Source organism: Hylobates moloch, unplaced genomic scaffold (assembly GCF_009828535.3).
Source record: "Hylobates moloch isolate HMO894 unplaced genomic scaffold, HMol_V3 SCAFFOLD_18, whole genome shotgun sequence".
In the NCBI taxonomy this organism is placed as follows: domain Eukaryota; kingdom Metazoa; phylum Chordata; class Mammalia; order Primates; family Hylobatidae; genus Hylobates; species Hylobates moloch.
The window spans coordinates 53,644,550-53,661,397 of NW_026652293.1; the positions used below are offsets into that span (position 1 = coordinate 53,644,550).

The following is a 16,848-nucleotide window of genomic DNA, read 5'->3' on the forward strand; positions in this document are numbered from 1 at the left end:
TAACACGGTGAAACCCCGTCTCTACTAAAAATACAGAAAGTTAACTGGGCGTGGTGGCATGCGCCTGTAGTCCCAGCTACTTGGGAGGCTGAGGCAGGAGAATCACTTGAACCTGGGAGGCAGAGGTTGCAGTGAGCCGAGATTGCATCACGGCATTCCAGCCTGGGCAACAGAGCGAGACTCCATCACCAAAAAAAAAAAAAAAAAAGAATCTCACTGCTTCTGCAGCAAAGGAGAAAATACGTCATTCTTGAGCAGTGGCTATGGGACGTTATAGGACAACAGATGCCACCTTAGCAGGAAATTATGGACCTCTCAGATTTTAGAAGACAAACTTTAAAGAAAGTATTATCTATATAGATATAGATAAGTAAATTTTCTGCCTTTCTAGTGTGTATGATATGGAAAGAAAAAGAGATGCGGAGAATAAAAAGAATGCCATAATTTCAGTTTTTATTGGCAGAATTAAAAAAAGAAAAGTGCAAGAAGGCGTTTTGAAATAAACATTAACCAGCATGTGTTTAACAACTGTTCAATGAATTCACCAATGCATTTGAGAAAAATCAGTATGTTTTAACAACAGATAACATACTAAGCTCAGAATAGAATACTGACAGGCTAAATAAAAAATACTTCGCGGTGAAATGTTATAATGAAAATTCCACAGAGCAAACTGAGTAATCCAGTCACAATTTAAGAGTGTGCTTCCTTAACAATTGGTTCTTATTTTTAACAATGAGCAGTACTTAGTAATTTAATTTTCTAAATTTTATTTGAGGTAGGGTTTTGCTCAGTCACCCAGGCTGGAGTGCAGTGGCATAGTCATAGCTCACTGCAGCCTTGAACTCCTGAGCTCAAGCGATCCACCTACCTCTGAGATTATAAGCATGATCCATAATGCCTGGCTAATTTTTTTATTTTTCGTAGAGACAGAGTCTTGCTATGTTGACCAGGCTGGTCTCGAACTCCTGGCCTCAAATGATCTTCCCACCTCCACCTCTCAAAGTGCTAGGATTACAGGCATAAGCCACCAGCCTACTAATTTAATCTAAATTATCAGACCACAACTGTCATTTTAAAAAATAAGCACTATTCAAAACTTTTATTCTCATGATTCAAATTTTAAAATATTCAGTATGCTTCAGATTTATGCTAACTGTACGGTAGGTGATATGGCAGGTCAGATACTACTATTTACCTAGTCAAAACAATCAGATATAAAGAAAGACAAAGCCAAACCAATCAACTAAACGCGCACCCCACATCTTATTAGGATTCAAATCTTTAAAATTAAAAAGTAGCTAATGACATACATGGGAAGACAATCAATCATATAAAGCTACGATTTAGAATATGTATAGCTCTCTGCAATGCACATCATCTTATATGTGAGTTAGTCTACGAACACAGCTATAAGCTTGGCTACTAGTATATGCGTTAGTCTGTGAACGTAATTTTCAGTATATAATAAAGTTATTTATAGACAACTTGTAAAGCTGAAATAAAAGAACTCTTTCACCAGCCTGGGCAACATGGTGAAACCCTGCCTCTACAAACACCAGCCTGGGCAACATGGTCTAACCCTGTCTCTACAAAAAAGTACAAAAATGAGCCAGGTATGGTGGCATGAACCTGTAAGGTATTCAGGATGCTGACGTGGAAGGATCACTTGAGCCCAAGGTAGAGGATGCAGTGAGCTGAGATCAGGCCACTGCACTCCAGCCTGGGCACCAGAGCAAGGCCCATTTCAAAATTAAAAAAAAAAAAAAAAAAAAAAAAAATCTTGTTTTGCTTCAAAATTGTCAACTAAGCAGTCATAAGAATCTGGGATGACCACAGCTTAACAAAGAAGTACTCTATGGTACCTGTATTTAAGATTTCTATTCAGGGCTGGGCACAGTGGCTCATGCCTATAATCCCAGTATTTGGGGAGGACGAGGCAAGCAGATCATTTGAGGCCAGGAGTTCAAGACCAGCCTGGCCGCCGACAAGGCAAAACCCCATCTCTACTAAAAATACAAAAATTGCTGGGTGTAGTGGTGCACACCTGTAATCCCAGCTACTCAGGAGGCTAAGGCATGAGAATCACTTGAACCGGGGAGGCAGAAGTTGCAGTGAGCCAGAATCATGCCACTGCACTCCAGCCTGGGCCACAAAGCGCAACTGTCTCAAAAAAAAAAAAAAAAAAAAAAATTCTATTCGGAATTTAGATGGACCCTTCACTTATACTTTCCAAACAGAGGAAATGACAGTGTAAGAGACTCTGAAGTCAAGCTGTGTGTTTTGGCTTAAAGACAAAGGTGACAGGGAATACCCTAGTTAATACAGAATGCACTTCAAATTCCATATAAAGATAGGAGCTTGAATTATAACTCATCTTTCAGGATTACTCTAGGAAGAGATAAATTCTTATTACACACTAATATGCTAACTCTACACAATAAAAAATAAGCACCAACTGAGCATAACAGTTCTGTGTGATGTACTGTGGACTGTTACTAAAATAAACTTTTTTAAGGCAAAAAATCCACAAAAAGATTTACTTCAATTAGTATCAAATCCTGACAAACAATGTTGAATAGAAAATCATCTCGGCCAGGCGCAGTGGCTCACGCCTGTAATTCCAACACTTTGGGAGGCCGACGCAGGCAGATCACAAGGTCAGGAGATCGAGACCAACCTGGCCAACATGGTGAAACCCCATCTCTACTAAAAATACAAAAATTAGCTAGGCGTGGTGGCGGGCACTTGTAATCCCAGCTACTCGGGTGGCTGAGGCAGGAGAATGGCGTGAACCTGGGAGGCAGAGGTTGCAGTGAGCCGAGATCGCCCCACTGCACTCCAGCCTGGAGACATTGCAAGACTCCGTCTCAAAAAAAAAAAGAAAATCATCTCAAAATCATGCCACTGCCATGAAAGCACATTTTCCTTTTTATTTCCTGCTCCTTCTTTTAACAGAGAGAAACACATCGGTGAAACTGTAAGAGTGACCTTTGGGTGTTTGGCTACTTCTTTCATCTCCTCCTGTGCTTCAGGTACATTCACTGGGATCACTTCTTTCTTCAGTAATGCAACATATCGTGGAGCCACTGGGTCAATAACCTGCAACAAATACATCCTCATGTTAAAACACTGCAATATCTTATAGAGCGCCATAAGCAAAATAAATAATAGCACAGGAATACTAACTGGCTTTCTTGTTACTGCATTTACTAATTTTTTTTCAACTGTTAACTCTTTTCTGATATTTACCATTAAGCAGAAAAAAGAGAAACAACTGTAAACCAAGACTACATGAAGGATTTAGACTTCTTTCACAAGAATGGCTACTGGCAGGTGAAAAGAAACCAATTAAAGCATAATATTAGAGTTATTTTGAAAATAATTTTAAAATCTGGTATTAGTAGGTAAGGAAAAGTTTTCCAGTGGGGTTATATCTTAATCCTAAAGGTAAATGTGATATTCAATTTTATAGTTTGGAGAAGTCCATTTTAAGAGAATATGGATATTTTTGTTTCAGTATTGTTTTCTTTAATCAGGGTAACACATCACCATCAAAAGCAGAATAGCATTCGGTCACTATAATAAGGCAATTCTATAGATTAAAAGTATAAATGACATTTCTACTGGTTTACATGCTATATATAGAGGCCAGTATATATAGACCAGTATATTCTCAGTATATTCCCAGTACCCAGCTAGGGTCTGTCTCATATAGGTAATCAATAAATATTTGCAGATTGACTGAATAAACGGTCATACACATTATGCTCTAACCTATTCTACTTCCAAATCAGCAGTAGCATCCCCATCTGGAGCTGATGTATTTTTCTCACTTCACTGTTCAGTGTAAAATTAGTCATGATGACCAATCACAAGAGCAATGTTTAGACACTATATATAAAGCACATGTGAGAAAAATGTAGATGAAAGCAAACAGAGTCAAAGAGCTAAGTAATAGGAGTTATTTTTTCTCATTAGAAGAATGCAGAAAACAGTGGCATAATTAAATTTGTTTTTATTTTTCCATTGTTACCATTATTGGGTTGGTTTTCTTGTCAGTGTTGAAGGTAGTTTTCAGCTTCTGAAAAGAATGATATCGTGGAAATTCTGAATGAACTCAGAGAGGAAGCCATCCTCAGAGAGGTCATTCATGCAAAGTTTGAAAAGCTATTTAACTTCTCCTCATCTGCTAATCCTCATCTGCTTATATTTCATGCTAATACTAAATCAGTACCAGCCTTTCTCAAGTTTACTGTTTCATTCCTTCCTTGAGGCTTAAAGGTCATTCTTATTAGTTAAGGATTTCTCCTTTCAGCTTCTACTGGGCTGGAATAATCAAAGATTTAATTCGTGACTGACTACTCAGTTCAGTATTTAAGTCAGCAAGATATAATTTCTTTAAAAAAAGCTAAAACTAGACAACCCCGCCTAAGAAACTTAGTTCATTGCAGCTGTTTCCTCCACTGCCAAAGGAACAGAAGGATGTTTCCTATACTTGACTAATTTTAATCATCACTTGGGGCAGTTGTTAGCACAGATTCTGAGACAACTTGGTCTGAAGTAAATTTCAGAAATCTAATTTTTAACAAGCATTGCATAGGATGGTTAGGATCAGGCATATTTGGGAAACTTGGATTAAAAGACTTAAAAGGTATTTTTAGCTCTAAAAATATGCAATTCTAAAAGTCTCTGGATCAGTGGTTTTCAAATTACTCCAAAGAATCCTAAAGATATCAAAGAGGTGCCCTGGTAGCACTAAGTGGAGGGGGAAGGACCAGAGGGCCTCCAGATCCCCTTCACATACTTCAACCAGGACAGCTATGTTTTTGTTTTATTTATTGGGGTTTAATTTTCAAGAAAACTTTCACTGGAAGGAAGTCTCCTCATTTGTGGAGTGGAGAGAGAAGTCTCTACATACTTCATTAGCTGGGAACAGATGCAAGGGGGTTGAGATGAGAGTTGGGAAAAACTATATTATACTACTGAAATACATACATTTTAAAACTAAAGTAGTCAATAAGGGTTCATAGAGATTGATAACAGCTCTAAAATGAACATCTTAAACCTGTGACTCTTCTGCCTTGACTGAAAAGTTAAAATCTTAACACTTAAGTAAAAGCAAGAAGAAAACTAGTGGGGTTAATGCAAAGTAAGCTCTTGAAATGTCTCCTACCACTATCAAGGAAAAAACTATTTATAGATATATTCCATTTAACTATGATACAGAAAAAGAAAGTACTAGTTTCCTATCAAGATGAAAACTCAGGCTAAGAAAACAAGGATCACGGTATTGTCGAAGGGATATTGAGATAACTAATTACCCCACGTCTCTTTCCCCTTCATCCATTTCTCCCTTCTTTTCTTTACCATGTACAATTCACTCCTAAAATAAGGCTCTTTCTCCAAAGAATCATGCAAACAAATCTAGCTAATTTTTTTTTAAAACAGAACCTGCTTTAAAAAAAAAAATGCTAAGTTAGTTAAGAGTAGGAGAATGTCCAAAGAATGATGATTTAGCTCTGCCAGTAACACTTACTTCACAACTCCATGGCACTAATTTAGTTCACTGATGCTTCACTTAAATCTTACCTGCAGAGCTTGAGAAGAAAGACAGAGTAAGCTAGAAAACAACAAAACAGTAATTAGAGATTGAGAGTGCCATGAACTCTAAATAAGAGGGATATGTACGTCAAGAGTTGAAGGGAATGGGTTTCAGTGTATGAAGACATCATGAAGGCCAGCAATAGAAACAAAAAGTAATGATCAGAATGATTTCCTTTTTACTACCAGTTGACTAAAAACAATGCTATGTTTTAAAGATGGTGTTTAATGATTAAAGATCTCACAGGATTTAGGAGAAAAAAAGCAGACTGAAAATACTCATCAACTTTCACTCTTTCCCAACCCCCAACTTAAAAGAAATGAAAGGTTTTGTTTTGTTTAAAGGAACAAATCCAGAAGGATTAATAAAAGAAGAGAAGGCTGGGCGTGGTGGCTCACGCCTGTAATCCCAGCACTTTGGGAGGCCAAAGTGGGCAGATCACCTGAGGTCAGGAGTTCGAGACCAGCCTGGCCAACATGGTGAAACTCTGTCTATACTAAAAATACAAAAATTAGCCAGGCGTGGTGGCAGGCACATGTAATCCCAGCTACTTGGGAGGCTGAAGCAGGAGAGGTGCTTGAACCCAGGAGGCGGAGGTTGCAGTGAGCCGAGATCACACCACTGCACTCTAGCCTGGGCAACAGAACAAGACTCCATCTCAAAAAAAAAAAGAAGAGATAACAGCAACAAAATTCTGGGAGCTGAAAAACATAGAAGCATCCCCTCCCCACTCCGTATAACCAGGCAACTGCCTCTCCCCCACCTTGACAAAAGAATGGAAGTTTACTCTGTAAATAGGAGGGTATCTAGATCCTGGCAGATACCAGAAAGAGCCAAAGGAAAGGGTACTGCACGAGAGACAAGGGGAATAAGTGAACGTGTGATAGTAGATTTATAAAACCCTCAGCAGTCTTCCCCCTTTTGGCTCCAAAACCTGGCAGCCAGGTCTTCACACTTCAGGAAGGCGATTCAATGAAGCCCCTCTAGGAGAACTGCCTAATCCTTGAGAAAAGATATAAAATTACTGACATGGAATTCCTCCAACAAACTAGCCCAGCCAGATCATTGTACAGTGAAGCTCAGTTGAAAGCCCAACTCTCGTTCTTCAGGCTTCCAATCACTCTTTATTTCCCCACATTAAACATAAGCAGATAACCAAGGCTCTAACCAGACATCTGAGAAATACCTTTAATGTGAAAGAAACCAAAATAAACAAATTGGGGAGAAGAGACACTACTATGCAGAAAACCCTACTATTAATACCATGAAACAAGAATAGAGAGTTATTTTGAAAATTCAGAGAACAAGAGAAACACTGGAACTATAATAGCATAAATAAAATTCAACAGAAAGGTGGGAAGATAAAAATTAAGTAGATCTGTAATAAACTAAAAGACAAGAAGGAAAATAAGACAGAACACGAAACGAGAGTACCAGTCCAAGAGGCCCAACATCTTCCCAAGAAGAGTTCCAGGAGAAGAAATACACAATAGAGAAGAAAGAAAAAGAATTCAAAGCTGGGTACAGTGGCACACACCTGCAATCCCAGCACTTTGGGAGGCCAAGGCGGGTGGATCACGAGGTCAGGAGTTCAAGACCAGCTTGGCCAAGATGATGAAACCTCGTCGCTACTAAAGCTACAAAACTTAGCCAGGTGCAGTGGCAGAAGCCTGTAATCCCAGCTACTCAGGAGGCTGAGGCAGTAGAATTGCTTGAACCCAGGCAGCAGAGGTTGCAGTGAGCTGAGATCGTGCCACTGTACTCCAGCCTGGGTGACAGAGTGAGACTCCGTCTCAGAAAAAAATAAAAAACAAAACAAAAAAGAAAAGACAAGAGAAAGAAAATAAAAGATGGAAAGGGAAAGGGAAAGGGAGAGAATTCAAGAAAATTTCCCAGAACTGAAGGAATGAGTTTCCAGACTGGAAGCCATGTTCTTCCAATGATGTGGATGGAAACAGACCTCACCATGGCCTATCATCATGAAATTTCAGACTAAAAACACAGGTCAGATACAAGGTTTCAAAAATTTTCTTCATCCCATCCTCCCCTTGATAGGGAGCTGGACCGAGTGTCCAAAGAATGATGTATTACCTTCAGGAAAGCAAGAAGGTAATATAAAAAAAAAGAAGATCCAAGAATGGGGCAATGTTCTATAATGTCCATTACAGAACAAAAGCAAAGGGAATCCCTAGGAAGATGATGAAGAGACCTAGGAAGATAGCTGTGCTTCAGAAGCCAATGGGCCATGAATCCAAATCAGGTTACAGAGCAGCACAGAAGGCTCTGGCAGATGTCTCCAAAATGAAACTGAAACTATACCTAAGGCATCTGAATATCTTGGTGGGAAATTTGCATATCTTGTGGAGACAGAAAAGTATGCGGGGGGCTGGGCGTGGTGGCTCACACCTGTAATCCCAGAACTCTGGGAGGCTGAGGTGGGCGGATCACGAGGTCGGGAGTTTGAGACCAGCCTGGCCAACATGGCAAAACCCCATCTCTACTAAAAATATAAAAATTAGCTGGGTGTGGTGGCGGGCGCCTGTAATCCCAGCTACTCAGGAGGCTGAGGCAGGAGAATCGTTTGAACCTGGGAGGTGGAGGTTGCAGTGAGCCCAGATTGTGCCATTGCACTCCAGCCTGAGTAACAGGGTGAGATTCTGCTACAAAAAAGAAAAGAAAAGAAAAGAAAAGAGAAAAGTACGCAGAGGTGGGCAGAGGAAAAAAAAATTTAATTTTTCTTTTTTTTTCTTTTGAGACAGGGTCTCACTCTGTCACCCAGGCTGGATTGCAGTGGTGTGATCAGGACTCACTGCGGCCTCGATCTCCTGGGCTCAAGTGATCCTCCCACCTCAGCCTCCCAAGTAGCTGGAACTACAGGCGTACACCACCAGGCCTAGCTAATTTTTTTTTTTTTTTTTTTTTGGAGAGATGGGGTCTCACTATGTTGTCTAGGCTGGTCTCAAATCCCAGGCTCAGACAGTCCTCCTGCCCTGGCCTTCTGAACCGCTGGGATTAGAGGCATGAGAACCTGTTTTTTTTTTTTTAACAGAAAAACAAAAACAAAAAAAACGAAAAATAAGCAAATGAGAGGGAGAGACAAAGCAAGACAATCAACTACAAGTAAACCAAAAAGTTAGGAGAAAAAGTAAAAGGCCGAATTATTTATCTTCCCCCATGGGAAGTCAACTATATGTCTAAACATAACTAAAAAAGTAGTAACACATATATTTCATTCAGCAATATAAGCAATAGGCCGGACACAGTGGCTCACGCCTGTAATCACAGCACTTTGGGAGGCAGAGGTGGGCGGATCACAAGGTCAGGGGTTTGAGACCAGCCTGGCGAACACAGTAAAACCCCATCTCTACTAAAAATACAAAAATTAGCCAGGCATGGTGGCACATGCCTGTAGTCCCAGCTACTCGAGAGACTGAGGCAGGAGAATCGCTTGAACCCGGGAGGCAGAGGTTGCAGTGAGCCTAGACTGCGCCATTACACTCCAGCGTGGGCGACAGCAAGACTCTATCTCAAAAAAAAAAAAGAAGAAAAGAAACATAATAAATACCAAAAGAACTATCTAGAAGAGATGAAAGTGCTTTCTCCAGGGAGACTATGAAAGAAGATAGAGGAATGTGTTGTTCATCTTAACAGACCTTATAGAAATATTTGACTATAGTAAAATATATTTCAGATATCTGAAGTGTCCATGTTTAACTTTATTAAAACTTAAAATCTGTAAAAATTGTATTGTTAATGAAAAGTACACCAATGTTAACTTTGCCAGCAAATTCTACTCATATTTATTATTAGTAACTGCAGCAACAGAAAGAACCAATTAACAATTCCTTTATGTATCAAAAACTAAACACAAAAGACCAAAATAAAACAAATCCAAGACACATGCGAAACAAGCAACTATATCTTGAGGCAAGACATCAGCACCATCAAGCAGCAATCCCAAATAAGAATTTACAGAACACAATCACAGAAACCATAATTTAAAACATGGCATTTGAATGATTTGCCTTATTATAGTGTCCAAGCATCTGCTTTCCAATTAGTAATTAACAATGTCAATAGGCAATGTTCCTCATTTGACTTACAGTTAAGAAACGGTTAAAAAAAAAAAAAGCTGGATTCAGTAAGACAAAGGAACTGTAATTAATGAAACTTCAATACAACTCAATGAAATATATACTTTTAAAATTCTATGTCCTCTCAGCACACAAGGGAATGGGGTAGAATAGAGTTATCCCAATATTCCCTTTGGCACTAAGAAAACCAGAGGACATGGTTTTTAACACTAGGAATAATGCATTTTCAATGCGTTTGTATAAGCAAGTCTTTTATATAAATGTGATTGTGCTTCAAAGCCATATAACATCTCAAGTTTTAACATGTAATATGCTAAAAGCTATGTTTAAGGCAAATAAAAGCATTAAGTAATACCTTCTTACAGAGAGCTCGCAGCTTGAAAGCAGAAAAATGAAATGCAGAGTGTTCATAAAAAATTTAAGGAAAAAACTATTACTGTTCCCCATAATTCCAAGTTTGTTTGTTTCAATCATTGTCACTTATTTGGAATAGTTAATAGGCTTAATTAATGCTCTTCATGTATTTAAAAAAGGAAAACATTCCATTTTCCTGAAAGTCTGCAAAATGTTAATATTCTTCACAAACTTTTCTCTACCATGAGCACAGTAATGACTTCTACTTGTACATTATTTGGGACTTAGGCATGAGAAAAGAAGACAGAGAGTTAAAATACATACCTTTTTGTTAAACGCCCAGATTTTGTCCCACTCCATGTTCACAACTGAACGTGAAGAGCCCTAAAAAACAATAACAACATGATTTTAAGGGCAAGAAGTATTAATTAGAACTTTGCCTTTATTTCATGCTAAGCATGTTTAGAAAAAAAAAAAAACTCGATAAATACTTTCAAGTTTACTTCTGGTGAAATATAAAACTCAGTGTATACAAACTAACTTGGTTACCCTTAACAGTTCACTGTAAAGGTTCAGTCTACAGACTGGTCACAGTAAAGTCATATAATTCACTGCTAAAAATACTTCAGCTGCCTTTGTCCAAACCTAGCTTAGGAGTTTAGGACATTTCAATTTTTCACTATTACAAGCAGTGATAAACTTTAAAAAAAAAAAAAGTTTGTTTTAAAAAAAAAAAAAAAAAATCTGCCCTTGGATCATAAGGCACAAACAAGGAATAGAAAGAACAATAGAGATAATAAAGACTAAAGGGACAGTAATAGAAGTACCTGAAATTTCAAACAAGACAAGCTGGAAAAGAAACTGTAACGCACCTGAGCAGCAATAAACTGTTTCAGTCCTTCAACTGTCATCCCTCTTCTCAGTACACCACGAACCGTAGGAAATCTTGGGTCATCCCTGGAAATATGTAAATTTTAAGTACCAAGGAAATTTTGTAATGTGTAGCTGTTGAGAGTAGAAGATACTTAATGAATAATAAATTATATTCAGCTTGTTAAACATTTGGCTAAGAGCTGGTTATACTAATTAGGTAGAATGCAATATTAGTGAGCCCAAGTTCAAGGAACAGGGTAACTGCTGACCTGCCAAATACTGCAGTAAAATAAATGCACTACTGGAAACAGTAGAAGCACATTTGAAAAAAAAAGACACAATGGTGACATTTTCAAATATGGAAATCTCATGCATTAATACATTTTTATTTATCAAACATTTTCAAGGTTCCTATTCCACCCAGGACCATGAGAATCAGAAAAAAGATGGTATCTTGTCATTCACATATGAATATACTTTATAAAGCCCTTTGGAATAAAACAAAAATATATGTAGGAAATTAATATTCTGCAGGGATTTGCAAACCTCGGTAAGTATGCAGTAATACCCTTTTAATGGAGCTCAAGATAAATTTTTACATCTTCACTTCGACTCAAGGGTATTTTGACCTTCTTGGGACCTAGCCAAAAAGAAAAACCTCAGCCTCAGCAGAGAGTAGAGATCAGTAATCAAATATACCAAGCACCAGAAAGTCAAAACTATTTTTCTATTAAATGCTAAGACCCACAGAGAATGTGCCCTCATGTGTGTTTTTCATTCCACGATCCCCAGTGGGCACTCCATTATTTGTGGCATTAAAACAAGAAGGGGGAGCCCTAATGCACTGGCTGAGAAGAAGATAAGAACCAGGAATTCTATAGGCCTACCCATTCCCCCTCCTCCCAATCACCTTCCCTATCTCTCAAGCAGTTTAAAAATCACTGATCTACTATGTCCTTACTTCTTGTCAATTCTAAGTAACATTAAACATACCATCCATCTACTAGTCCTTCATTGACAAACCATGTGAGTTTTCTTTTGGATAGCACTGTGTTGTTGAGATTTAGCCGACTATATTCCCAAATATATGGCTTTCTTATGCCTAAAGCTTCAATAATCCAGTAAAACTGCTCATCTCTGTCATGGTATTCTGTTGTTCTCAGGGCATGTGTAACACCTTCGATGCTGTCAACTATGGGGCAGGCAAAATCATATGTTGGATAAACACTAGAAAAAAAGAAAATAAAATAAATAAAACATTTTACCCTTTCTCTCTTAGATTAGGCATTATAAACAACAATACTAATTTAAAATGTAATTCTGTACAAGTTAAGAGATTTTTAAAAACCAAAAGGTTTTATGACTTTTAATACTCAAAGTATATCAAAACATTATCAGCCTTTGAGAACAATGAGTCAGTTATCAACTTGGCAGTCAAACAAAAAAGCAAATTTTTTTTTTTGAGACGGAGTCTCACTCTGTTTTGAGTAATCCCTTACTCAAGTAAATCCCTAAAAGTCTTAAAAGTAGTAAAAAACACTCAAAAACAGTGCTTCATTCACTGTGTAAAAAAAAAAAACCGAAAAAAGACCAGAGAATCATTAGGTTAAAATTACATTTAAGATGAAATAGTCTTAAAAACAGTTTCTAAGATAATGTATACAATTTACATGTAGTATCAATTTGAATTTTTATATATATATATATATATATTAGTGCATTATGCTTTCTTTCTTTTTTTTTTTTGGAGACAGTCTTGCTCTTTTACCCAGGCTAGAGTGCACCGGTGCGATCTCAGCTCAGTGCAACCTCCGCCTCCTGGGTTCAAGTGATTCTCAGCCTCCCGAGTACAGATGGGATTACAGGCATGCACCACCACACCTGGCTAATTTTTGTATTTTTTTTAAAGTAGAGATGGGGTTTCACTATGTTGGCCAGGCTGGTCTCAAACTCCTGGACTCAAGTGATCCACCCGCCAAGGCCTCCCAAAATGCTGGTATTACAGGCATGAGCCACTGCACCCAGCCAATGCTTTCCTTTTTGTTTGTCTAGAGACAGGGTTTCACTCTGTTGCTCAGGCTAGAGTGAAGTGGCATGATCACAACTCACTGTAACCTTGAACTCCTGGACTGAAGCAATCTTCTTGCCTCAGTCTTCCAAGTAGCTAGAACTACTGAAGTGTGCCACCATACCTGGCTAGTTTTTTTTTTTTTTAATTTATTTTTTTGGTAGAGACAGTTTCTTGCTATGTTTCCCAGGCTGGTTTCAAACTCCTAGCCTCAAGAGAGCTTCCTGCCTCAGACTCCCAAAGTGTTGGCATTACAGGCATGAGCCACTGTGCCCAGCCATTATACAGTCTAACTTTTAAGATACAACTTGATTAAGATGCTACTGCATATGCTTTGCAATTATTTGATACTGAAAATGTGTATCCAAAGTCACTTTTCCAAATGTATTGAAAGGATTTGCTTAGTAAAACAAGGAGTAATCCTGGGAAAAATGGTATGTATGCACATATAATCGCATGTGTGTATTTGTCTATATATGGACAGACACGTCAGCACCCACGAGTTTAAAGTAAGTCACATCAGCTAACCAAGTAATCATTTACATTTACCATTATCTTCAGAAGTTTTAATTCAGCATTTATGTGTAGTACGCTTCTTCAAAGTATTAAAAAAATATATTTTATGATTTATTTTATAAAGTAGGGTTTTTTTTTTTTTTGGAAAAGGTCCATTTAAAACAAAGATTCGTTAACCTACAAATCCACATTGAAAACTAATCTAAAAACATGTTACTTTCTTGTATTGTTCATATTTCTGGAAGTTTTCAATACTCTTAGGAATAAATTTGTGCAAAGTAGACTCAAAGTTTATTACAGGAAGCAAAGTATCTTCACCTAAAGATGTACATCACAGTATACCTAATCAATACAAAAAAAGCAACTCTAGGCAGACTCGGGACTTTCATAGATGGAAGTGATCTTAGAAATAATGTGGTATAACCTTAATTGACAGGTGAATAAACAGCCCCTGACAAGCTACATGCCTTTACAGAAGGCCACCAGCCAGTGAACCCATGGATGAATAAAAGGCCAGGTTTCTTGACTATTTTGCTTGTACTCCATGTTTAAAGAAGATCAAAACAAAAGTACAGAAGGCTACCTAGCATACTGAAGGAGATATACTTACTTGTATTTATTTCCAGTTCTTGGATGTGGTTGAATTTTGCAGCGATAAAGGGTTGGATCTCTCATGCATCCATTGTTACTACTCATGTCAATTTTTGCTCGCAAACAACAGGACTGACCAAACTGGCTCCCTTTTTTCATTTCTTCCCACATTTGTAGATTCTTCTCAATAGCTATAAAATGATAATTATATTACAGTTCACTAATCTGGTTAAATTCAAATTATTCTCATAGTGCTATAATTTGATATAAATTTTCATGTTCTTGTTTTATAACCACCCTGTGTTAGTTTGAAAACACTGTAATAGTTCCAGTATCCAGTACCAAGAGCAAATGTGTCATTTTTTAATGAAAGAAGTTTCACAATACATTAAGGAAATACAAATATGTTTAAGAAAAGGTAACATCAACACATTCCACTCATGTAGTATCAATTAAGCATAAGAAAAAGTACAAGGCCTGAAGGCTCTGCTCACCTAGTGTTTCCCTTCCCATCATGGCACAACGGGCCAGCCCCTTCTCTTCTCATCTCCCTCAAATTTAACATTCTGCCTTTAAAGCAGAAACATTCTCTTATTTTGCCACCTCATGCCTAAGGGACAGAATGGTTTGGTCCAGCCCTAAGGTCCCACAGGCATTGGCACTACAGCCCATGCCTATCTAAAGAACACAGCTCAGGTTGACAGTCTGAGTTCATGGGCTCCCTGAAAGCCCCTTCGTCATCCCAATGAGAAGCAGGATACTCTTGGATCCAAGAAAATAAGAGGTGACAGAAAACAGTGATACAAGAAAGAGAAGAGTTTAATACTAGAAAAAAGGACTCTATATTCCAAGTGGCTATGGTTCCCCCTATATCACAATATCTAGCAAAAACCTGCCCCATATGCATACAAACTGTTAAACAATAATTTTCTGTGGAAGCTACTAGAAATGTAAGACACTTGCCCTCAAATAATCAAGATAGGTCTAAAAGTCCATTGGTTAGCCACCTCTGAAAATGTAGACAACCTTTTCAAAATAAAAAAGACTCATTATATAACTATTTTAATTTACTAATACTTCCCAAATGTGACACTCAAGGTTTAATTATAGTGAAGTTCTGACAACATAATTACAGAATGAAAATAGCCCAATTTAGAAGTTCAGCAGAGAAGTCATGAATAAGAAAGATATGCTCTTTAGTCAAGTGATATTTCAGAGACATAGGTTAATACTGAGCTTGTATTATATATTATATTCACATTTACCCACAGGCCAAAAGGAAGACTTGGGTGACAACATTATCATCAAACATTGTATTATAGAAAGGCTAAGTATTTAAAGTAAGAAAACTGTAAAATGTTGCACAAGGAATCCTTCAAATGGAATGAATACAATGCAAAAGACTACACATAATAAGTGAGATACTAAGGGCATATTCATATGCGGTTGTGATGTTAATAAAATAACAAGAACATAAAGTTAGAGAAAGAAAAAAGATTTCTAAGACAAATGAGTCATACACCCAAATGTGTTTAAACTAGCAGCTTTTGCCGGATGTGGTGGCTCATGCCTGTAATCCCAGCACTTTGGGAGGCCAAGGCAGGCAGATCACAAGGTCAGGAGTTCGAGACCAGCCTGGCCAATATAGTGAAACCCTGTCTCTACTAAAAATACAAAAATTAGGCCGGGCGCGGTGGCTCACGCCTGCAATCCCAGAACTTTGGGAGGCAGAGGTGGGCGGATCACGAGGTCAGGAGATCAAGACCATCCCGGCTAACACAGTGAAACCCCATCTCTACTAAAAATACAAAAAATTAGCCAGGCGTGGTGGCAGGCACCTGTAGTCCCAGCTACTCGGGAGGCTGAGGCAGGAGAATGGCGTGAACCTGGGAGGAAGAGGTTGCAGTGAGCCGAGATCGCACCACCGCACTCCAGCCTGGGTGACAGAGCAAGACTCCGTCTCAAAAATAAATAAATAAATACAAAAATTAGCAAGGTGTGGTGGCACACGCCTGTCGTCCCAGCTACTTGGGAGGCTGAGGCAGAAGAATCACTTGAACCCGGGAGGCGGAGGTTGCAGTGAGCCGAGATCACGCCATTGTACTCCAACCCGGGCAACAGAGCGAGACTTCTTCTTTAAAAAAAAAAAAAAAGAAAAAAAAAAACTAGCAGCTTTCACAAAAAAGAAATCACATTCTACTAAAGAAGCACAATATAAGAATATCAAGTAAAACATAAAACAATGTGCCTTACAGTTTTTTCTATGTTTAGATTCTATCCTCTGTTCACGTTCTGCTTTCATCTGTTCAGCAGGAGTATCATCCACATAAGCCTTCCCTTCTTGAATTAGCTTCTCTGCATACTTCATTATAGTTTCAAAATGATCCGAAGTATAAGTAAATTGATCTGGTTTGATATGCAACATTGCAACATCTTCCAAGATAACCTGTAATAACAAACCAAAATAACCATCAGTATATCTTTTGCATTTTTTCGTGCATTTTCAACCCTTGATACTGCATTTAGGCAAATGTAATAAAGACCATCAGTCTTATTTAGCCTGAAAATGGTTGTGGAAGTTACATGATATTAGATCAAAAAAGAAAAAAGAGATAGATACTCATTACATTAGCCTCCAAATTTCCAGCTGAGAAAGCTGATCTCACGATGGAGTTTTCCATTTACTTTGGAAAAGCTGGTCATTAGTGGGAGAACTGACAATCATTTGCCCTCTCTTTGAATACACT

General features: G+C 38.1%; 1 protein-coding gene across 2 annotated transcripts in view; it reads right to left on the reverse strand.

Moving 5' to 3' along the window:
* The window catches only part of EPRS1 (glutamyl-prolyl-tRNA synthetase 1), an 80,731-nt gene that overhangs the window by 39,478 nt on the left and 24,405 nt on the right, over positions 1-16,848 (reverse strand). Inside the window, exons 8-14 of one of the 2 annotated variants that reach the window (XM_032137655.2) lie at positions 16,355-16,547; positions 14,121-14,292; positions 11,920-12,153; positions 10,926-11,010; positions 10,378-10,437; positions 10,055-10,075; positions 2,992-3,102 (exon numbers count right to left, since the gene is read on the reverse strand). In XM_032137655.2, coding sequence (XP_031993546.1) covers positions 2,992-3,102; positions 10,055-10,075; positions 10,378-10,437; positions 10,926-11,010; positions 11,920-12,153; positions 14,121-14,292; positions 16,355-16,547 — 876 coding nt within the window. The remainder of the gene's footprint in view (positions 1-2,991; positions 3,103-10,054; positions 10,076-10,377; positions 10,438-10,925; positions 11,011-11,919; positions 12,154-14,120; positions 14,293-16,354; positions 16,548-16,848) is intronic. The other variant, XM_032137656.2, reaches the window with a different exon arrangement.